We start from the raw sequence: 25323 nt of genomic DNA, 5'->3' as shown, positions 1-25323 counted from the left end.
GATTAATTTGTTCCAGCATTATCAGTGAGACTGAACAGTTTTTTAGCTATTGCCATACGTCTTAAAATTTATGAAAAAATAGATATATAAAGGGCATGATTTAATAGGATTTCAAGGCAGAAATTATGAAATTTGTTATTTAATTTCAAAAGTTTTGTGTGAAGTAATTTTCTGTATCTTACTTTAAAAAAGTGCTGTTTTAGTAGCATGTGTTAATAAAATATATGAAATCTGTTATTACTTAAATAAATCAGCAAAAAATTTGAGTTTTTATCAATATCATACCTTGTGAATTTTGTTGCAATGAAAATAGGGTCAAGTAATAGAAGAACCAATATATATATACATATTTTTAATTTCGAAAGATCTTTGATAAATAAATTGTACTGGAAAATATCTTTCTATAATTCTAACAATTTTTATGTTTGTGATATGAAACATGCTTGTAATATGATACATTTGAATTTACCGAATTATCTTCTTAGACACTGAAAATCAGTTTCTGAAAAACCTTAACTAATCATAATTGGCTACTTTTTCTTTTGAACCTACACAGTAGCATGATATAATGCATGGCAAATATTAAGAATTCTTTAAAATTATTTTACAGGATTATTTGCGAGTATTGAATGATTTCCGAACTTCTCTACCTCGACGTTTGGGACATTTGGAACCAACCGACAGTGAAGTGAAGGCTAAAGTGCAAGAAGTGTCTACTGCATTTCAAAATCTCCTGAATCGTATTGATAAGCTTGGTGATAAGTTTTCTAATTTGTTCAGCAAACAAAGAAATTTTGCTGATTGTATGGAAAAAGCAAGTATGTGGCTGAATAGTATTCAAAAGAATGCAAAAAAAGTTGTCGAAGAACCTGCTGCTGCTGACCCTCGAGCTATTCAAGACCAGTTAGACAGAGTCAAAGTCTTAAACATGGAACTGATTCAGCAAGGCCGACTTATTGATGCTGCAAAAGAGTCTGCAAGAGTGCTTCTAGATGCTTTGGAAGATTCTGATATTAGTCCATTGGAAAAGCAGGCAATTTCAAACAAAGTTAAAGGTTTGGAACAAGATTATAATGACCTCTGCAACATGGTGAATGCTAAGAGCAATGAGTTGCAGATGGCTTTGCTGCATTCTCAAGACATTCAAGATGGTTTAGACAGAATTTTAAAATGGTTAGATGATACTGAAACAAATTTAAAGAACCAGAGCAGGCCTGTGAGCTTAATAAAAGAGAAACTTGAAGAACAGGTATATTTTTTATATTTGTATTTTTTAATATCATATCTACATAAATTCAATTAGCATTCTCAAGTAACTTTGCAGTACTGTTGTATTAAGTTCATTTTAATACAGAATTTTTATTAGCTAATAAAACATTTTTTATTAGTTATTACATTATTTTATTATTATTATTTTTTATTAAACATTATATTTTTATTAGATAATGAAATTAAGTGATACTTTAATAAACATTTTGAGTAAAAGGTGCTTTTATAATTTCGAAAAAAAAAAAAAATTGTAGAATATATGCTATTTTTCTTTAATAAAAAATATTTAAAAAACTTCCAGCATTATAATGCTTTTTTTCTTTGTCAATTTTTTAATAGATTCAGATGCACAAGATGTTGTTGTCCGATATTGATGGGCAGAAACCTACTTTAGATGCTGTTAATGATTCAGCTAGAGAGCTCTTAAATAGTTCTAATCAACGATTGGCTAAGAAAATTGAATCAAAATTGAAAGATGTTAACTTAAAATTTGAAAAACTTTGTGAAAAGGCTCAGAAGAGATCAGATTTATTGGAAGAAGTAAGTTAAATTTAGTTGATTAATAACTCACATTTTCTGTTCTTAACTATATAATTTAAAATTTATCCCCCCCCCCCAAAAAAAATATTTTAATGAAAAATATTTTTTGAATTGTCAATTTTCTTTGTATACTTTTTCATTTTACTTCAGTAAATATTTAAATAGCTATTATTTGACTTGATAATTTTATACGTTGTAACTTATTTCAGGTTTGTAAAGCACTTGGTGCTTTCTCAACTCTAGCTACAAAATTTGAAGATTGGTTAACTACTATGCTTGAAATCACACGAAATAAGGACCAGTCTCGCTCTGATGGCAGTAGTCTGAGTGTCATAGAAGATGTTATTAACCAGAGAGATGCTCGTAAAGAAGAATTTGAAGAAATTCTTCGCTCTGGTAAAGTTCTGGTTGGCAAACGAGATGTTACCGATACAAGCATTGTAAAAGACAAAATGAAATCTTTGGAACAACAGTGGAAGGAACTTGGTGACCTAGTTGCTGAACAACACAGAAAAAACAAGGAAAGGGCAGAACAATTATCTGCTTATGAAGCACTTAGAGCAAAAGTTCTTGAATGGTTAAGTTCAATGGAAATCAGGGTAGATAATCTTGAACCTGTGGCTTTGGACAAAGAAGTACTTAGAAGGCAATCATTGGAAATAAAGGTATGTTGAAAGTTCTGCAGTTATAAAACAAATAGTAATTTTTGCAACTAATAAACAACTTTTAATTGGTATTTAAATTATTATTTTACAGTATATTGTTTTGAAGAATTATTGCAAGTCTGATCGTAGTTGTCAGTGTATATTATGGAAATATTTTCCTAGTGTCAGAGTTCTGTCTTTAAATTATGAAAATAACAAAAAAAGATCAAACTGTCTCTTTCTGCTTTTTAGATTTCTTAAGAGTTTGAATTTTCACTGAAAAAAGTCTTAGCTAAATATTCATTTTAAATATTAGTTAAAACTACCTCAGGCATCATTTCATTTATTTATTGACTCACATTTCATCAGACCTTCTGTGACATGCATGCTATTAAGATTATGGATAATTTATATCCTACAGTAATGTTCTGAATATATAATGTTTATATTTTGAGAAATTTTGTCTTTTTAAACAGAATTGTATCATATTTGTAAATCAGGGTTCGTAGCGGTCCTTACAAGTGCTTATAAGTCCTTATATTTGAAAATAAAATATAAAGGCCCTTATAGGTGCTTACTTTTTCTTTAAAGCCCTTATTTGTTTTTGTTTTTACTGCTTTTTTTTAATCCTTTGTTTTTAATGAACGTGCATTTTTTCCCCGTACCTAAGACGAAACTAAATAAACAACTTTTCTTCCTTAAATGCAACGTCAGATGGTGAATCATACTCCCAGAAATTGCTTTTCCCCCCTTCCTCTGCATTAACGTAACCTATGGTGCGCGCAAGAGTACAGACAGGTGCACGTCGTTCTATTGGTCAAAGAATTGCAAAAACGGTAGAAAATTCCGGTACATTCGGTATTCTTTTCCTCCCACCCAAATACTACACACGTTTGAATTTCTATCAAGATTTTAATAATTTCCATTCTTGTTCCACGTGGTCAGTTCGTATTCGTGTTTATTATGATCATTATGCTTATATTATGAGCATATGTATGAATATTTATAATAATATAGTTGCAGTAACTGCTGAAGTATAGATAAACTTCCAAAAATGGGTGTGTTGTTACACAGATTTAGCTTTCTAAGGAATAATATTTGGAATGGCTTAAATAAAAGGAAAGTAATCGAATAGTCAAAGTAATTTCATTTTCTTTGCCAATACATTATGCGGAGGAGGTTGGGAGTTTCTCCGCAAAATCTCTAATATTGAAACAGCGGACTTTTTTTTGGTCACTGTCCAATCTGGATTGAATAGGACTAAAAGTTTTTGTGGTCTACCCAACCCAAGCGAAGATTGATTCTATTCCCGAAATTTAATACAGCCTGTTTAAAATTAGAATCAGAAACACCTCAGATTAGTAAGTCTCTTTCTTTTCCTTTATTTAGTTCTTTATTCTCCGAATACCCGCAAGTATTGATTCCGATTACATAATATCACATGTGGAAGAATTACGCCGCACGTATTGCGCAATAACGTTTGCAGTATTTTGCATTGATAATTAATTTTGATGTTCAGTCTGAGATTTGTTTATGAACATTTAAAAGAGTTTTACTGTGTTTTCTAAGCAGAATATTTCTCAGTTCCATTGGTTTTTATATGATGCACATATCGAAATGTCAAAATAATTTATTTAGCCTAAATTTAAATCTAAAGAACGGCTACAATCTCCCCCCACACCTCTTTTTCCAGTTACTATCCGGAATATTCGGGAATTTCCGAGTATGCGAGTTAGTTAAGCTTTTACTGTTAAAGGATGACTGAATGAAGCAATTTCCCGTCTTCTGATTTCTGAAATGTGCCTCTTTTGTACTTAAATTACTTTGCTTGGGATATATGTTAAGGGAAAACTGTTATGGAATGAAAATTTAGAAAATGTTCAGAATTTTGATTTAAGTTAAATTATTTAAATATTAATATTAGTGGAAAAATAAATTGTATTTATTATTCGGTGCCAAACGAATACAGTTAATATGGCTTATTATTATTTATTTTCTATATTTTCAACTGAAATATCATCATTAAATTTTGTAATATAGTTTAGTTCTGCATAGTTTTTTTTTTCTCTCATTGTAAACTAATTCGGTAAAAGTTTGCAATTGGGTGCCCCTTGTTTATTGGCGATTCTTTTTTGACGCCAAGATCGGCACCAAGAAGTCACAATTTCAAGATGGCCGCTACACAAAACCAAAATAAGAAGTCGAAGAATTGCATAAGATCTCTGTCCATGTACACATCGATCTGTTTTTACTTAAAAGACATCCTAGAATTGCACAAACTAGGCATTGCGCACTGCCTTAAATATGTCCATGTACACATCAATCTATTTTCATTTAAATAAAATCAGGAAGCTAAAACAAAGTTAAAACTATCGTGGTAACCAGAAGTGAGGTTTCATTGCCAAAACTTTTAAAAAAATGTCGCCAATCGAAGGGGCACCCAATTCTACACTAAAGCCACTAATTCTGTAAATTGAACTGTCATTTAAAATTTAAAAAAAAAAAGTTAATTGTTTTCCATTGTTGAGGTAATGCTCATTCTCGTAATAAATATTGCATTGCTCATATTTTAAAATTACAAGTCTAATTTTTCTTTTAAGGTTATGCAGTTGTGTGTAATGTAATTAGACAGGTGCTTATTTTTTCCTTAAAATGTGCTTGAAAAGTGCTTATAGGTGCTTATTTTTTTAACTAAAATGTGGTATGAACCCTGTAAATACTGTGGAATATTTTTGATGAAACAAGTAGTCTAACTTAAATTTTAATTATTTTACATTTGCCAACACCATAAGGAAATAAAGATAAAAATATAACTTCAAAAGACTAACTTCAAAATAGATATTTTCAAAAGACTGGGCATGACTACTTTTTTATTTAATAGAAGCCTACCTATAATTTTATTTTTTATGAATTAAATTTTATTTAAAAAAATCTTGTGTAGTAATAGCATAAATATGCTGTAAAAAGTAATATTTATAAACCCATAAATTACCTTTTTATTAAAATAGGTTTTCGAAAGGTAGATATTTATAATCAATGTGTAATATTAAAAAAAAATTAAGAATTTCTAAAATTTTAATGTGCATTATTCTTGCCATTCTTTTTCTTAAAGGGCATATGTCACAAAAGGCCTCTATTTCTGAAAAATAGGCAAGAATTAAGCTTCTCTTAAACAACAGTTGATACTATGAGCTTATTACACAGTTGTCTTGTTGTACTTTTTAATTTAGAAATTTAAAAATTCTTATTTCAGTATTCATCTCTGTTCATTAGGATTGTTTGTGTCGAAATGTGAACTGTATGAGGCGATAATGTCTTTTAGTAGTTTTATTAAAACTCAACAATAATATATGTGATACATTACTTAGAACCGAAGTTCTCAACCAATGACACCGATACGACTTGGTGTCTGCCGACGAACGAACTAACAATTTTCCCGCCTAGTTGGCGGCATTCAGTTTGAATGGTAAGATCACCAAGTTTGGCGCAATTACAGTTAAAGGCAGCAACAAGGATGATTCATACAATAATAAAAATATATATAGTAATTAATGCATAATTTTAATTTATTATGTGTATTCTATTGTTGAACAAAATTGGGGTTTTTCATGTCTTGACTTCTTTTGTAACACAACTTCTATTTAATACCTAAATTTTATATAATTCATGGTATTCATTGAGTATTTTATTTTGCAGACACTTGCTAAAGAACATGCAGATTATGCACCTACCATTGACAAAATTAATGATCTTGGAAACAGCTATGAGGCAATGCTTAAAGGTGATAGTCCTAGGCATTTCTCTGGAAGCCCATCTAGGAAGCCATCGAGCCCAACCAGACTTTCACCCACTAGTAAGTGTGATTTGTATTCTTTTCTGTTTTAGTGTTACCCAATATTCATGAACTTTTTTTTGTTTTAATTAGTATTTATCTTAAAATATTTGGAAAATTGTTATGTTTACTGAAGTTACTGATGCTTCTTTTTTAATAGGTGTCATTAGTAAGTATGTCTTCTAACATACTTATGCTAGAACAAAGAGTTTCAACAAAGGATCATATAAAAATTATTAGGGATCGCAAAAGCTTATATATTTTGTAAATAACTAGTTAATTAGAATTTTTATTTAAGGGATTGGTTCTTATGGCTGAGATTGGTTATTGGCTCAGTTATATGAAGGATTTCCTAGATAAAAAGGGTAATGAAGGCAAACTCTTCAATCTTTAAATTAAAGCTTAGTTTTAAAAAAAAAAAAAAAAAAAAAAAAAAAATTTCATAAAAAGGACATCTCTGTTGGAGATAATAGACTTAAAACATTTCAGTTGCAAAAATTTTTATTAATTTTTGAAGTATTCTTAAGGTATATACTGAAAAGACATTTTGGTAATTATAAGTAAAATATTTAATGGTCTCAGCAGAGTTAAAAAGAGGTCTAAGGGAAAAATATTATAATCATCAATATGAAGGATTATTTATGTTCTCATAATCCTCAGGTCAATGTGGGAGTATATCCTCAGGTCAATATTATCAGTATGATAGGGCTCAATGTATAATTCTACTTTTTCAATTATTCTTTATTTTAAATGGGGGAAGAGAGTTTTTCTGTAATAGAAAAATTTAAGATAATTCTGAAGAATATTAAGTATTCTATATACTTTGTAGATAATGAAATTGCTGTTCAAACTGGAATCCCATCAATCTGAATTCTGGAATCACATCAATCTGAATTAAGTGGATTATTTACATATATATATTTATACATATTTGATGTTAAAAATATTACCTGAAACATTTATTATGCATACTACTGTAAAGAATACTGACTAAATATAAAAATATAAGGTATCAACTTCCTTACTGTTCAATTAATGTCATCTGCACTTTGCAATTCCAGGTTTTCATTTTGTTTTATAATGCAACTACAGTCATATTTTAATTTCTATTATATAGTGATTTTTTAGCATTCAGAATGAAAAGCAATGAATTTGAGAGCCGTATTAATTGTTTAATGTATCCAAACATTCAAAGCATGTGTTTTATTTCTGCAGAGCATCGCAAATCCCCCGATTATGGTTCACCTTCAGGAAGAGGTATTCAAAGCCCACTCTCAAGTATGTCAAGTGGCTTCAGTAGTTCTAGAAGCTCTGCAGATAATCTTGGTGGCATTGAAGGTATTTTCTATGTGGTCTTATGGTTGTATGCTAATATTTTTAGTAATATTATAAAAAATGTTAAGTCTTTTTGTGCAGGAAAATCTGGTATAAAATCTGGTGTACAAAAATCTGGTATGCTACCTAAATTGTAGCTTTTTCAGTTGCTAGCTGGGCATGCCACCATGGCATTTACACCATGAGAGCACATATAGGAGGATGTGATGATTCCAGATATTCTCCCTCTCTTGTGTCTAGTATACCTTGTTAGAGCCTATGACAATGTCGTTGCCCATCACATTTTAGTTTGTAGGCCACTGTATGGACTTTAGGTTTTTCAGAGCACTAAACATTAAAAATTCAGTAGATTGAAAGCATGGATCTTCCAGTTGTTATCTGGGCATGCTATAATTTACAGCATGAGAAAGCACATTATGGGCAGATATGATAGTTCATTATAATGTGAGATGCTGCACTGAAAAAAATTATGCATATATCCCAATTTATTATGATAACTAAAACACAAGATTGTTTGTCTTTGCATAAAATTTATTGAGGAAAATGTATTTTTCTTTTATATATGATAAAAACCGTAATACTTGCAGGCGGTTAGTCAAATGCCAGGCATTGAGCCCAGTATGAATGTTGTTATTCGACTGAAGCCCAATGGATACCAGCTGTTACAGTATGCTACAAAATTTCAAATTCTGCATATTCAATAATAATAGAATATCAGAGAGTTCTGATTTTCCTCTTTCAGTTCTTTATCTTCTCTGTTTTTAGTTATCTATATTACTCACTTTATATAATCATTCTTAAAATATATATGTATTTCACATTGCTTGTTTTGGGGTATGTTTTATATTCATATAATAGGAATTTATTAATAATAAAAGAAAGAGAATCAAATGGAGTGGGTTTCAAGTAAAGTTTAGTTTGATTCTCAGACTTAATTTTCCAAAATATTCTTAGCAATTTGTCACTATTATACTTGTCTCATTTTAAAATTTCAACATGATATAAAAAATTTTTTTTGTACTGTTTTAAAGCAAAAATCATAAAAAGAATTGACATACAATTCTCTACAGTTTTTGGAAAATGTACTGTATTGCAGTTTTACACAGAGAATAAATTTCCCGTCTTCATAATCTGGTTTAAAAACCATGTGAAATAAACACATGTAAAATAATTCCATGCAGTGGTTATTTGATTGTGAGATTTTCATGCAATAAAGACTGCAATAACTTGGTGACACTTTGAAATGATTTTTATCAGGATATTTATTGGTACATTATACTTCTTGATTTTGGTATTGTATACTTAACATTATATTTTTCTGCTTCCCCCACCCAAAGATAGACTTTATATTTAGAGGTTCAAATTTTGTTTTAATTAATTTCATTTTTTCTTGTAATATTTTTTATACTTCATTATTAAAATTATATTGTATGTTAGCAACTGCATGAAATATCATAATGTACACATCATTAATATATCCATCTATATATGAGTTCCATTCATCTATATATGAATGTAAAATGTTTGAATTTCGTTTATTATTTTTAGATGCCTGTTAGTTTTTAAAATTGTGTTTGTATAAACATTTTTAATAATTTTTTTGTCTTTTGTAGACCTCACCCCAATTCAGCAACAATTATCTGAAATTAATCACAGATACAGTTTACTTGGTGTCAAATTATCTGATCGATCCCAAGAAATCAATTCCTTTTCGGATGAAATTAAAGTGTATCTAGATAATTTGAAGAATTTGTTGAATTTTGTGCAAGCAAAAGAAAGGCAATTACCAAAGGATCCACTGCCAGTTACCCGTGAACAGGCTGCTAAGCAACTTCAAGCCTTAAAGGTATTTGATAAATAAATATTTTCATTTTTAGTATAGAATTGTAATTTTTTTGGCTTTGGGTTTTATGATTTTAATGTGAATATATGTGAAATTATATATGGACATATTCTATGAGTTCTATTTTTGATTGACAATTTGATGAGTTTATATATATATATATATATATATATATGTAATGATATTTTTAAATCAATTGATTAAATTAAATTTTATTAATATTGCTTAATAATGTGTTGGTGATTCTCTACCTAAATTGCATCCCTGTTCCTAAATTTTGGCGAAATCCTTTCTTTAGTATAAAATATATTAACCTGTTGGCGCCCGCCAAATCGCCAAACTCATAAATCTGTCATATTACATAAAGTACTTAAGAACACTCCTGATGAGAAGATAGCGTCACCTCGTGATTTCAATTAATATCGCTGATTGGAGGAGCCTCGTGACGCACACATATGTATAAATTCGGCTTCTGCTCAAGGTATGAGGAGAAACGCTTGTGAGATGGATGCTAAAATAAACCTACCACTTTATATTCCAAAATTTGTCTCATTCCTGTTGCCCCGGCTGCACAAAACAAATAATGTATGAGAAATTACATTTCATATATATATATATACATAGGTTGGGGCAAAAGTCATGGCAACTATTTTTTGTCTTGAAGATACCAGTCCGGTTGAAAAATGTTGCATATATAGATGAAAGGGCAAGGTCTTAACTACATGTGTGGACAATGAATAGCACTGAAATATCGTAACATACGACTTTATTACGGTAGTATACAGGGCAATATAGCCTTCACCGTACAAAAGAATGATAACACAATACACATAAAGTTAACATGACAAACCTGGGCCTAAAGACCCTCATTGTAGTCCCCTGATACTGTCACCACACGCTGCTAAGGATGTGGGAGGCGCTGAATACCATAAGCCTCAGCACTTGCCACACCATGTGTGAATCGGGTCATCTGTTGGCACACAGCATTAGCAATGCCCTCTCATGTTGCAAACCGCCAACCACGTATTGGTTCCTTAATCTTGGGAATGAGATCAAAGTCATAGGGCGGAAGGTTAGGAGAGTACAATGGGTGCTTCAATTCTTTCCATCCCCAACGTCGGAGTAGCTGCCGTACACACTCTGCTTTATGTGGTCTTGCATTGTCGTGCAGAATTATTGCACTGTCCACAAGATCTGGACGTTTATCCCGAATGCCACGTCATACCTGGCGAGCAATGACACCCTTGATGTCATACTCGACTATCAACATCAATTTGACTGAGGAAAGATTCTGACACTAGCTCATTATACAATATCTTGTGAACGGTGCGTTTCTCGATACCAATTGCCCTCTCTAACTCCAGTAATGTCCATCGTCTGTCTTCATCTATGAGGTGCTTGATGACGGCACATGCCAAGTCGGTCCGCACACTCACCGGTCGTCCCAAACGTTGCTCATCACTGGTTTACACATGTCTTTGCTGAAACTTTCGTACCCACTGTGCTACTGTACGATATGGTAGGGCATTATTCCAAAGGGCTTCTACTAATTCACTGTGACGTTCCATCGCATTTCTCCTTAGAGAACGGCTATTTTGATGTAAGCATACTGCTCAACACTTACTTCCATCTCACACAGCGCTCACCAACTGACTGATTTCAGAGCCCTCGCTACCACAAAGCCAGCTATCACAGAGCCATCTGTTGTTCTGCATACACACCGTGCCTGCAGAACTTCCACATGACACACATACGTTTTGTGATTCGTTCACATATCTACAAGAAAAAAATAGTTGCCGTGACTTTTGCCCCAACCCTCGTATATATGTAATGATTTGGAATGCACAGTCGAAGCCTGGAACTCTTAACAGCTTTCGATATTCGTCATGGCTGTGGTTAAGACATACAGATGAAGGCAACAAAACTGAATTTCGATAAATCACCAGTCTTTATTTTCACACATATCCAATTACTTGGGCAGACACTTGTATTCAATCATAATTAAATACGATAAATTTCTATCTACACTGGTTTTTAACAAGAAATGACGTAGTTAGTTAACCAAAAGTAAAGCGATGTGATGTTTACAGAGCAGGAAAGGGAGGATTGATGACACAATTAACTCGCCAGTGGTGTTTATACTAAATCTGAGGTATAAGTAGATCTAGTCCATGATTGGTTAATTTGACTTTGTTACATAATGTAGAAGACACTTGAATTTGGGAGAACAGATGAATTTAGGGGAAGATCACCAAATCTAGAATGTTAATTCTGAGGTCACCAATTATTTTTAAAGCAGCTATTGTATTTTGTTATACGTTACACATATACCGTAATTTCGCACATGTAGTCCGCACCATCGTATAGTCCGCAGACACGATTTTATATAAAAAAAATTTCAAAAATCGTCAGATAGTCCGCACCACTGGATAGTCCGTGGACTATACATCCGAAATTACGTTTTTTTAATACGGCAATATTCCCATGCTTTTTAAACACATCCTTTTGTTTGTGCCAATTTCTCACTGCAAAATAACAGGGTAAAATCCTAGTATACGATGCAGCCTTGGCGCGACTTTGAAAATTATCGCCAACACCAAAAATGATCCAAAGAACGTCTATATATATAGTATACACACATAGTATATGTATATACACACATAATATATATACTATATACTATGTTTAACTATATATTTTCTTTGAATGACCCGTTAACTACTCATCGTATATCTCCCGTTTTCACTGCTCATCATAAAGTAGCCAAATCCTGTGTGCACCGAATACTAGGATTAAACCAATAACGGCCCGCTTCTCTATTTCCATCTTTGTCAACTACCTTGAGTTTAACTCAGCAGTAAAACTCCGGCGATGTTTCATCAACGTTATCGAAGATGAAAGACAAAATACGAAAACAAAATACTGTGCAACGTGCTATACTCGTGATAAGTGGTAATGAAATGTGACCTTCGACCCCACTCACTCGGTGTTGCCAAACCACGCTATAAGTAAACGAATCACGCTTTTTTTTTTCGTACTCCAGGTACTTGCTACTATGGCTCCTAAAAATCGAGTTGACGCATCAATTACTTTTCCCCCTCTCGGCAGTTGCGTTAAAGCAGTGCGAAGGACACTGGGATACAACACTCTGGTTGCGCTAAGTGAGTGCTCATACAAGACTTTCTTTGGCTCATATCTCGGCATTGCTTGATGCGCCAGCCTGGATTTTAGGAGCTCTACTTGCTACTACTTATTCGTTCTGCACTATGCTCTATGGTTTACTATCGATACGATACATACGAATGTTTTCTTGGAATCTCGCGCCTTTTTTTATATTTGATCATCGGCAGTTCACGATAACAGGGTAAAATCCTAGTATTTTTTAAATTTCAACTTAATCTAGTGTTTTTTAATTTAATCTAGTGTTTTTTAAATTTCAACGATTTTAACCGTGAACAACCAGCGTATTATCCGCACTGGTGGATAGTCCGCAGCTTCAAAAATTCGCATTTTAAACACAGATAGTCCGCGGACTATACGCGCGAAATTACGGTATATGTAAAAATTCCGTTTTTTAACTGAATTCATTAGTATCTTACTACTTGTTTCTTAATGGTACATTTGTATTTTATTGGACAAGATGTCTAATCTTTTATTGTTTGAACCCTTCCTTTGGGGAGGGGGATCAAATTGATATATATAGCAAAATGTATGAGTTAATCATAATATATTTTAATTTATAATAAAAAATTAATTTTTCAAATTTTGTATTTTGGTAAAATATTCTATTGAGGAAGCTAGAAAAATACTTTTCTCTTTACTTCTATTTTGAGTAGAATTTGCTTAAACTATGATATAATTATTATATAGTTATGTACATTCTATTTAAAATTTTAGTCTTTATAATTAAGTCCTATGTGCACTGATCAATTTAGCATGTTGCTTCAAACCATTTTACAATGTCAAATTTTGAAATCTTTATGCTTATGCATTTTTAAAACCGTCTGATGCATATTTAAAATCTGCAATTTAGCTATTAGTGCACACATACAGTATTTTTTTAAATTTAACCATTCACCTGTTCACCGGTAATTTCAGTTATTAAATTAATTGTAGATGAATCATAATTTCTAAATGCAAGTAAAAGTCAAAGCTTTGATAAATTGTGTTATGAATTAAAAAGAATGTATTTTATAAATAAGGTTTTGATGTTAACATGAATCAATTTTATTGCAAACTAGATTTTCTAATGTAAGATTTTAAAAAGATGTTTATTTATTTTTTTTATTGTTAAACTCGAAAAATGGAACAAATACTAGAGTAACTTTCATTGTATTTTTATAAAATGCGTAAATAATTATGTTAATGTTTTCTAGGCAATACAAGAGGATATGCTGGAAAGACAATTAGAAGTAGATCGATTGAAAAATCAGACGGATGATCTTGCACGTCGCAAACCTGCCACTCCTGGTATTGACAATTTGATGGTGCAAATGTCAGATCTTGGTAAGTTACTGGTTTTTTAAAAAACTTTAAAAATGTAATTAAATTTGGATAAATGTAAATGAAGTTTTAGAAATAATGAAGTTTTATGAAATAAATACCATGTAATTTTCAGGTCAAAGATGGAATGAGCTGTTATCTGCCGTCAAAGAGAAATCAAAATTCTTACAGGATTTGAAAGATTTCCAGGATTCCCAAGATGCTATGAATAACTGGTTAGGACAGAAAGAAAAAATGTTTCAGGTATTAGGACCTATTGCATCAGATCCTCGAATGGTCAATTCACAAATTCAGCAAGTTCAAGTAAGATATTCTATTTTTAATTTAAATTATTAGATTAGAACTATTCTTTAAATTATATTAATTGATACTGTGTGCATTGCATGCACAGTCGCAATTATAATAAATGATGTTTGTTCATTCAATGGACAGAAATTATATTAACAAATCTGAATAAAATATCTTTTGAGTTCTTCAAGTCATACGTGTATTTTACTAGAACATTATATATTCTAGCTGTTGCGTTTATTTTGTGATAATGTTTTTCACACATTCAAAGTTGTATTTTCCATAGTAACTCAGAAAATTCAGCCTTTATTTGGCATTAATTTCAAAACAAAAGTATTTATGATTTCTCTAAATGAATTGTTTGCAATTGATAGTTTTTCTAGCTTCTAGTTAGAAGCTGATAACTACTGTTTCCAGCTTAAATTTATGAGCTTTTGCCAACACCACATGTATTTAAGAATACACCATGCTAATTCTGCATATTTACTTAATTGTGCTTTCATGATCTTAAATTTCAAGCTTAAGAAACCATTATTGATTTTTAATTTTTAGTATACTGAGGATCAACTATTGAAAGTCTTTCGTATTTCAGTATATGATGTCTGATATGTAGTATAACAAACTACTGGACTGTTTTTAAAGATGATGTGCTTTAATTTTGTGCATACCAAAATATACATGGTACTATAAATTTTCACTAAGAATTCTAAATGTTCCTTGAAAATATTTATATGCGTATTATTCTGTGTCAGAGAAAAATCTTCACTTTTTCTTGGTATATTAATCTATATTTTTATTAGTACTATAATTGTATGTAGGACATCAAACCAAGACTCACTTTTATGCCTCGTTCATTTTACTGTAGCATTTATCCAATGTTTTGGACTGTTCTAATCTAAATCCAGTGGGTTAGATTTAGGTAGGACTTAAATACAATTAAACATATAGCCTCAAAGGTATCATTATGTCAGGATAATTGTCTGATGATTTGGAAGTATTTGGTGTAGAAATTCATGGAATGTCAGTCTCAGTAAGATAATGAATGCATCATCACTGCTGAAAGATAATCAGTAGCTGATAATTTTCTGACTGTAGTGCAATAAAATATTTGGGCAAAAATAATGATTAATCTTTAGAGAAGAAAAATGGTCCAATAATTTTCTATCACGCATGCTACCACTTTGATATCTTTGGGGTACTTTGCTAAAATGTCATAGCATTGTGCAGGTGCTTATGCTACTGAACTCGTATCATCTTATCGTGCCTGTTTCTTCTTCATTGGCTGAACAGCCCAGGGTGGTCTTTGGTCTTCTCCAAAAGCAGAGATCAGATTTAGATCTGATCTCTGCTTTTGGCAACTGTTTTCTAGTTTTTAACTTTTAGAATGGTTAGGTAATTTTCAACACAGTTGATCCACTCACCAGGGATCTACACTGAGGTTCATTTCTCATTTTGGTAAATTTAATAATTATATTTCTGACCAAATTACGATTTTACAAGACAAACAAAATATCACACTTGTATTTTTTATTAGCTTTTTTTTCCTGCTTAATTTATTAACTAAATTTTTTCTGTACAGTACAAATTCCGTAATCCGGACTCGTCGGGACTTCGATGATTCTGAATTAGGGGTTTTTCCGTATTATAGATCATCCATTTAAATCTGGTAATATGGCATGCAGAAATTATACAATTAAAAATATGAAACCATAATTTATGAAATAAAGAGCAATTATGATCTAAAGAGTATCAAATTTTACAAAAAAAGCTTAATATTTGTTTACTTTATTAAAAATTTCTTTCAACGCGCGTTTGCATAAAGCATACATTACTCGTGGATTTTCTAGGCTCATGCGTAAAGTTTGTGGCTTTGAGGTCCGGATTATAGATCATTCCGGATAATGGACATCAGGATTACAGACTTTGTACTATAATTCTTAAGCTGGTTTCCTGTTTCTTAATTATTTAACGAAAAACTTCCACTGTTCATATAAATAAAAGTTGGCTTAAAATAACTGGTACCTTGTGTATGATATTTATATTTGCAACAATGTTGGATGTAGAATTCTTAATTTCTTGATTTGGACTTTTTATTTATGTGTATTCATTTATTTATTTAAGGTTTTGAGAGATGAATTTTCATTACAAGAGCCTGTCCTGAACAAAAGTCGAGAATGTGGTCATGCTATTTTGGACCATTTAGATGTCAATAGTCCTGCTGCAAAGAAAATAAGAGAGCAGCTGCAAAGTACAAATTTGCGCTGGGATGATTTAATCGACAAATTATCTGATCGTGAGCGCAACCTTGATGCTGCAATTGGTGCAACAAAAGACTTCCAAGACAGCTTGAATAGATTGCAGGATCGCTTGCAAAGTATTGCAGATGATTTTGATCACCTTTCAGAAGCTGGATCTGATACTGAAGATCAGTTGAGGAAATTAAATGTATTCTAATTTATTTTATTTTTTTGTTGTAAGATTGAATGACTTTTTTAATTAACTGTTTTTATTACAACTTCTGTGATTATCTTTTTATTTAAAAGCAAAATAAATGGAATTTGTAATATTTTAAAATTATTTTTTGATTTATTAGAGAATTTAATAGAAATTCTAATAAGTATTTGTAATTGTATAAATATTTATAAAAATAAAAAAAAAATGTCGTAAATTTTAATTAAAAAGTTTGACTTTAGGTGTATCTGAAGTAATAAATGTTTAATGAATTAAAAGTATAATTAATAAGCTAACATTTTTAATATGTGCTAACTAATCATAAATTTATTTTTGTATAATAATGATTTCTAATAATAGAGGTTTTAATTATTTCTATTTATTAAATTTTCTTCATGTTAATGCACTTTTTATAAACATATTAATACCATGACAAATGTAGTTGTATGATTGATTCCTTTATTTTAGTTCTTATGAAATGAATTTCTTTTAAGGATCTTGAGGAGCAGCTAGAAGATCAGCGTCCTTTATTAGCTGATGCTGAGACAGTATGTGAACAATTATGTGATATTTTGAGTGACTCTGCCTCAAAGACTGAAATTAAAAATAAACTTAATGGTGTTGAGAAACAGTATAATAATCTTAATAGGAAAATGAGTGAGTAGAAAGTGTTTAAATATTTATTTTATTTTTTACAGCATTTTAAGGAAATTATTTTTCACTGACTATTCATATTAATATGCGTTTAACTTTTGCACTGCTCATTATTCATATTTTATTTAATTAAATTTTGAGGATTTAAATCTTCATTTATAGATAACAGAAAAGCAGAACTAGAATCGGCACTTAAGGAAGATAAAGACTTTTACCAGTCATTTGATCAAATACAACAATGGCTTTTTGGCATAGAAGATACACTGTCTCACGAATTTCCAATTTCTGCTGACCAAGATATACTAAAGCAACAAGTTTTAGAATTTGAGGTAATTTTCACAAATATATGTTTTTTCCATACTGTATTCCTTGTAATATGGTCAAATAATATTGAACAACACACATTTTATGTGTAACTTGAAGTACACATATACATTGGCCCTAATAATTAAATCTTGACGTGAAATATTATGCTCTAAGATTCCTATCTTTTAATTTACAGCTAAAGATGAGGAATCTTGAAAACTGATAAGCGAATAATCGCTTTAGTTTGGTAGACAGAGAACAGATACTCAAGAAGGGTTAAAGACCCTTTATAACTCCAAATAAAGTTCACAGAAGACTCCTTCTTGGAGTTTACAATAAAGCCTCCACTCGGGCTTGAACTCAGGAAACTAAGAAAGAAAACTTAACTAATCTTAACTAAAAAGATGTAGCCGACGCTATCAAGATTCTAATGGCGAAGCTGTCAAGGGCCTAAGGTATGGCCAAGGGTAAAAATAGCTTAAGAGGGAGAGTAGCCTAAAAGGCGAACACATCATGCTCAGAATATTTGGCTCTGTAACACAGTAGAACTTCACAGTTAAATACTTCTCCTCATTTGCATTTGACCGCGATTCTGAAAACACGTTCTAGCCGGAAGTTGTGAGCTGAAATTTAGGGAAGACAGGAAAGTTACTTTTAACTAAAAATTAACTGTTAGATAAATTAAGATAAACCCTACTATGTAATAACCTGTAATCAATTAAAAAATAACTTTTTTGTAACTTTAAGTTTTGTGTCAGTTTAATCTTCAGTGTTTTATAAAATTTTAAAAACAACAGAGAAAAAATTATTTTTGAAATAAATATTGAGAGAAGAGCATTTTTTAAATTTTTATATATGCTTTTTTTATTTATAAGATTATGCATATTTTTATCAATATCAACAAATTTGTTTTATAATAATATTCTTTGGTAGGTTATTTATAAAGAGGTACTGAATAAAGATCATGAAGTTCATTTGCTTATGAGCAAAGGTGCAGAAATGCTGTCAAAGGTCACTCGAAAAGCTGAAGCTGCTCAGTTACAAAATAAAATGGACAGTACAAAGCGGCAGTGGGAAAAAGTTCGAAAGGCAGCAAATGACAGGTGATTATGAGATTTTTCATATCCGTCACAAAATTTCAATATATGTGTTGTTAACATTTGCATTTACCATTACATTTGATTAAAACATTTCCTTTTATAAAGCCTCATAATTTTTTACCCTTCTTTTATAAATTTTTCTTATGTTTGCACAAATGTTAAAGCTTAAGTAATTGTAATAAATTGATTAATAATTTTAAATGAAAAAAGATATTAATAATTTTGTTCAAGTATCAGGTTTTTAACGAAAGTTTTCCGCCACCGCTAATATCCTCTGCATAAACAGTTCACATTGCCGTGTTTAATCATAATGATTTTTCGCATTTGAAAGAAAGAAACTTGCCTTAGAACACTGTGTTACTCATCGCTTGTGATGTCACTCACACTCGTCACTCGTAATGATAAATTGATTTACTTCAACAACACAGGCCGAAAAGGGAATTGGTGAGCACATTGGAAATGTTGCAAAGTGCAATTTAAACTAATAAAAAGATCATGCTTTGTATCTGGTGGCATTGCCATGATCTGGAAAAAGGTAAAACCAGTGACAGTAAGATGTACAGCGAGATGGTAGTTCATGTGGAAGCTGCTATCAACAAAAAACATTGAACTGAATTTTGGCACAAAAAGGTAATGTTCCATTAATCTGCATTCACCGGCTGGACTCTGTATGAATTGAATGGGATCTTTTGCCACACCCACTGTATAGCCCCGACATTGCTCCTTCAGACTTCTACATTATTTCCCACCTGCAGCTGCATCTTGCTGGTGCTATCTTCCATTCAGCACAGGACGTCAAAAACGAGGTTCATCTGTTTTTGGACTCACGGCCACCAAGTTTCTAATCCAAAGGGTTTAAAAAACTGCCAAAACATTGGCAGAAAATTATAGATTTGAGTGGTGATTACTACCCACACTAAACAAACTGCTTTCATGTCTCCCCCAACTTTATTAAGAATATTTTTTGGCGGAAAACTTTCTTTACAGCCAGGCATTTCTTTATTAATGCATTGTTACTGAATGTCACTCATTAATGAAATTAATAAACCAAAATTTTTTTTATGGCTTACAGAATTCAAAATTTTCTCTTAAAAATGGGAATGTTCTTTTGTGGTGGAGAACATTTTTATTTATGAATTAATTCTAAAACTTCCAGATAAATACTAAAATATGTATTAATATATTTTTAAATTTAATATTCAGTCTGAAATGGATCTAAAAAGTTTTTTCTATGTAATATTTTTCTTCTTTCCATTAAAATTCTGCATGTGAACCAAATGCCTATTTATTAATATGGTAAAATTCACTTCAAAGCTTTTGCAGTGATCACAAGTTTATGTAATTAAAGGATAAAATATGTTAATAATATTCATTTACTTGTTTTTAGACATGCAAATTCAGTACTTTGTTCAATTACTCTCAAATTAAAAATTAATTTTTACAACAATCTTATTTCATAATAAATTCACTTGTGTCAGCCATTTATGTTTATTATTATCATAAAAGCTGTTGTAAAAGTTCATTTAAATTACAATTGCTAATCTATTTCATGTAACATATGTAAAATTTATTAAACTTACTTTTAGGCACACAAAATTGCAGAAATGCTCAGAAAATTGTAAGAAATTCCACAACACATTAAATTCCTTTTTACCATGGCTCAATAAATGTGAAGATAAAATAAATGCTTTGCAGCCCATTAGCTATCATAGATCTCAACTGGATAGGCAGGTTAAAGAAATTCAAGTAAGTTATTGAAACTTTCTACAATTCAGTAACCTCAATTACCATTTCAGTGAGAAAAAGAAAAAAGAAATGCATTTTTAATGGAAAATCCTCATTATGAGATATTTTCTTTCAAAATAATATTCTGTCATCTCCCTTTATTTTTTTTTAAATATGGATTATAAATATTTTAGTTAAGATAGTAATTAGAAATTTAATCTAGATTTTTAAATTATACTCACTGGCTATTATAAGATTCCAAATTGCCCCTGTTCTAGTTATTACTGAATGATAGTGCCAAATTTATTATTTAAATTGCTAAAATTAAAGTTGTATGATATGATGAGCTGTTGTATAAAAATAGGTCTTAAAAATGATAGTTAAATTACTGATTAATGTGTATAAGGATTATTGATAAAATGTATTGTTATTTTTATATCTAATTGTTCATATGTTAATTATGATTCTCTGCTTAAAGAATGTCACTTGACAGATACTACATATAAAAATCAGTATTTTACCGAAGTTCAAACATAAATCTTGCTTGTTTTATGCCTTTTTTTTAATATTCAAAATGTCTGTAAGTAGTACAAAAGTAATTGTGAATAATACAATCTACTTTTATATTCTCATAAAAAATTTATAAAAATTTGATCAGCTAATCGTAAAATAGCCATAATGTAAATTTAATCTCTGTTGCATATAGGTTTTCATGTTTTATAGAAAGTGTTTAAACATAAAGAAAAGTTTTACAGAAAATTGTGCGATAGCATGATAGGTCAGAAATAATTAATGACAAATTTCATAGACTTTTATTTTATTATTTTAAAATACTATGCTAGTAATTTAAAAATAATTTGGTTAATTAAATGGTTTATTTTATGCCATTTGTTAAAAAATAAGCAGTAAGAGAAAATTTTAGTTGTTATGTAACAGAAATCTTAGCATTATTTTATAACGTTTGTTAGTAAAAGTGATTTATATATTTATTTAAAAATGTGCAAATTGTATTTACATTCAATAATAATAAATAAATAAAGAAATAAAAATTGCAGTTACTGACAATTTTAAAAAATCTTAAAAATATCAACAGATTTAACTGCAAAAAACAAATTTTTTAAAAATCTGCAAAAAATAAAAATATTATGTACCTTAGAGAAATGTCCTTTTCCCCCAATATTTTTAATTGCTTAATGCTCCTTTAGTAATTTTTAATTAATAATTACTATTGTTAATAATTTATATAAGTATTATCTCATTTTTATAAAGTGAGAGGGATTTATTTTTAAAACAGCTTTTGGGTAACTTGAAAAAGAAAAGAGCATATTTAAGTTTTTTGGAAAACTGAATTTTTACTTAATGTAATTATATATATGTATCTGTGAGATAAAAATATATAAATCAAAATTATAAATTTTAATTTCTCATTTTAATTTGGGTACTCTGTTTTAAAAATAGTAATAACATTTTCTATACTCTACCCTTTTTTGAATAGCATTTTTTACTTAGCAGTACAATCTAATTTTGGGAATGTTTCACTAAATTTAGATGCAAAATTCAAAGTTCATAGCATATTTTTCATTCTTGCATCTTTGAAAAAGAGCAGGTTTAGTTTAGCCAATGCAATAGCTGAAGTGTAATAAAGATTAGCACAAAGATCCTTATTTCCTGTATATTGAAAATGGAAGTAGATGAAACATGAGACTAAGGACCTTGAATCACTTGTTAATATATTATGAGAAATGATTTTTTTTACTTGCAGCTTAAGTGATCATTAATTTTAAAGCAAATATAAATTATAAATTTAAGTACTAGAAAACCAGAGCAAAATGACATGTTTTCCTTTTTCTTTCTTGATACTGCTTTTAAAGAACTTAAAATTTCATATAAAAAATTTAGCATTTTTAAACTCTCAATTTAATTTTGTAGACCAATTTTCAATCAACCAGATGTCATTTTTCACGGTCTCGTTTCTATCAGACTTGAATTAGATGTGATGATTTGGCAATGACACAGATAGATGTTGAAATATACATAGTAAATCAGAAATTAAGAAACTTGGAAGTCGTATAGATGCAATAAGACACAGTTGTAGCAGATTTAAATCATATTTCTTTTGTGTTTTGTGACTAGAAATACTTGGCACATTAATTGTGCCCTTTCCAAAACAGTTACATTTTTTGTATTGTTTGTGATAAGAAGCGAGCATCACGACAGGACTCCAGATAGGCCAAAGATGGGAGGCAGCAATCTATCTACGCCAAGGTACAGAAAGCAAGTGCATAGTTATCATAGTTATCCATTCTGGAGCCTTATTAGAAGAAAGTTTTTGGTCTAAGTTCCAAAATAGCTGTGCCATTATCGTTATGTAAAAGTCATATGGTATGATTAATCTAGAAATGATGCAACACAGAAAAAGTTATTACTGTTTTTGAATAGAGAGGGGAAGTATACAATTTAAAATGAAGAATTTAGGGATTGTTGCTTGTGTAAGTTATGATTTTGATTTACATACTTTTAATTGATATATATATATATATATATATATATATTAAAATAACAGGAAACATATATATATATATATATATATATTAATTAAAATAACAGAAAACATTTATATATATATATATATATACATATAAAATTTAGCACTTTTAAATATTTATGTATATATACTATATACACGTTTTCTGTTCTTTTAAAATGGACACTGTAGTTGCTAATTTAATGATAGTATGCTTGTTATTTTAGAGTAACTGAAAATAACAATAATTAGACTATCAAGCGTGTAAGACTTTTTTTTTCCCTCTTCAGGCTATCAAAAATGAGCTGTCCAAACATTCTCAGGAATTTGAGAACACATGTAATTATGGTGAAGCTTTAATTTCATGCTGTGATGTTGATACTGAAATAATCAAAGATGAAATTTCTGATTTGAAGAAACGCTGGGACCGAGTAAATCATGGTCTGTTATTTTAAGCTTTATTTTAGTCACTAATATACATTCTTTTGAAATGTTTTTCATTCTATTTTATTTACGTCATGATAATTTTTAGCAGAGTACTAGTTTAATAATTATTGGAAAGAGGGCTAAAAGTAAACAGAATTTCAAGAACCAAATGCAGAAAAGGCAATATTCTGTCTACTATGTATATTTTAAAAGCATAATTTGAAATTAACTTATTGGCTTGTTGTAAGTTGTTAATGTTACTTATCATGATCAAATATTTTACTTTAGTATGTGCCTGTATAAATGCATATATTTTTATTCATAAATTTCACATACAATTTTCAGTTTTACTTATTTAATATTTCTTCCCTAAACATAGATGTTATGGAAAGAACTCAAGCTCTGGATGATGTTTCTCACAAACTGACTGTATATCAAGATAAAGCTCGAGATGTGAATCATTCATTGCATCGACTTGAAGACAGATTACTTTCACATGATGCTTTGGGAGATAGTTCAAGAGATCCTAAGTTGTTAGCTAGAATGAAGGTGCCAATTTATTTTCAAATTATTTTTGATATTTATTGAAAAATTAATTTATATGTATTGTATCTATTGAATCTAGCATATTTGAAGATGTATTTTTTTTCAGCACTAAAACCAAATTCATAAATTGTTTGCATCAGTGTTATCATATCAGTTTAACTTTCAAAATTTAACTCTAAAATTTAACTCTCAGTGAAAACAGCATAGAAAATTAAATTTGGAAAAAATGCTAAAGTTAATAATCTGCATTGTAACACATTCTGCTGGCAAACGAAATTTATCTTCCAATATTTTTGCAATTTGTGTAAATATTATTACATAATATTTTCTTTGTACATGCACTGTTTTAGTCTCACAATAGATATAATGTCATGAAATACTTTTGCTTCATATAAATATAAATAAAATATTAACTATTTGATATAGGCCTTGGTAACAGAAGCAGGAGAAGTTAAGCGGCAACTGAACAACTTGAAAGATTATGTCAATGTACTGGTTTCTGAAGCTTCTCCTTCAGTTGACACATCTCATATCACTGATGAAGTTGATGATCTTGAAAAACGACATAGGTTGCTTACAGAAAAACTAGAGGATAGATGCTCTGATCTTGAATCTGCATCAGAAATTGTTGCACATTTCAATGTAAGCCATCATAAATTTTTTTTTCACATATAAAAAGTTTGATTATAAGACATATTTAAATTTGTTACATTATTCTATTTATTTAGCATGCTGACATAATATGATAAAGATTATAGTTAAATTTTGGCTTAACAATTTTTTTATATTCCTTTTTTAATTTATAAAATGTTATGACATCAAGATTTTAGTTTTTAGTTATTTGAGAATGTTGTTAAAAACTTTTCACAAATCAGGTTATGCATAGTCAATTATATATATATTAGTCTGGTAATATTTAAGTGTAACATAGTGTAAATAAAGAGATATTTCCATGGCTTGTGACATGAATTGCTGTAGTTAGAATTTGTTATTTATGAAGTATTAAAAATCTCCAAGTTAAAATGTTTTTCACGTAAAATTTTAGCATTGTGAATATGAGATTTCTTTTCAGTAATCTGTTCAGCCATACAATTTTGCTTCTCCAAATTTAATCAGCAAATAAATACACTCCTAAATTATCACAAATTACTCATGTCATCATTTCTTTAAATCATATTCCTTTACTCAGTAAATCCAATGTGTCTCCATTTAGCACAGAAAATTCTATGTGTTAAAATATTAAAAAAAATTTTCTTGAATTTTCAGCTAAATATTTTCCATATTTGTTTTGCAGTTTTCTTTTCAAACCTGTGAATCTAAACTTATGAGCAGCTGAA

The 25323-nt window shown here is 30.0% G+C and overlaps 1 protein-coding gene across 6 annotated transcripts in view; it reads left to right on the top strand.

The window, feature by feature from the left end:
• Positions 1 to 25323, top strand: part of shot (dystonin-like protein short stop) — a 696871-nt gene that overhangs the window by 608645 nt on the left and 62903 nt on the right. For all 6 annotated transcript variants that reach the window (XM_085812140.1, XM_085812144.1, XM_085812142.1 and 3 more), the window contains 16 exons: positions 611 to 1249; positions 1609 to 1809; positions 2019 to 2474; positions 6150 to 6306; positions 7501 to 7623; positions 9234 to 9466; positions 13840 to 13969; positions 14082 to 14269; positions 16376 to 16699; positions 17200 to 17362; positions 17522 to 17688; positions 18599 to 18768; positions 20352 to 20511; positions 23305 to 23455; positions 23820 to 23989; positions 24413 to 24628. In XM_085812140.1, the coding sequence (XP_085668266.1) occupies positions 611 to 1249; positions 1609 to 1809; positions 2019 to 2474; positions 6150 to 6306; positions 7501 to 7623; positions 9234 to 9466; positions 13840 to 13969; positions 14082 to 14269; positions 16376 to 16699; positions 17200 to 17362; positions 17522 to 17688; positions 18599 to 18768; positions 20352 to 20511; positions 23305 to 23455; positions 23820 to 23989; positions 24413 to 24628 (3648 nt within the window). The remainder of the gene's footprint in view (positions 1 to 610; positions 1250 to 1608; positions 1810 to 2018; positions 2475 to 6149; positions 6307 to 7500; positions 7624 to 9233; positions 9467 to 13839; positions 13970 to 14081; positions 14270 to 16375; positions 16700 to 17199; positions 17363 to 17521; positions 17689 to 18598; positions 18769 to 20351; positions 20512 to 23304; positions 23456 to 23819; positions 23990 to 24412; positions 24629 to 25323) is intronic.

This window comes from Stegodyphus dumicola, chromosome 2 (genome assembly GCF_044657685.1).
Source record: "Stegodyphus dumicola isolate Sdum_Otavi_A_Nest chromosome 2, ASM4465768v1".
NCBI lineage: Eukaryota > Metazoa > Arthropoda > Arachnida > Araneae > Eresidae > Stegodyphus > Stegodyphus dumicola.
This window is presented reverse-complemented; position numbering and strand designations above follow the sequence as displayed.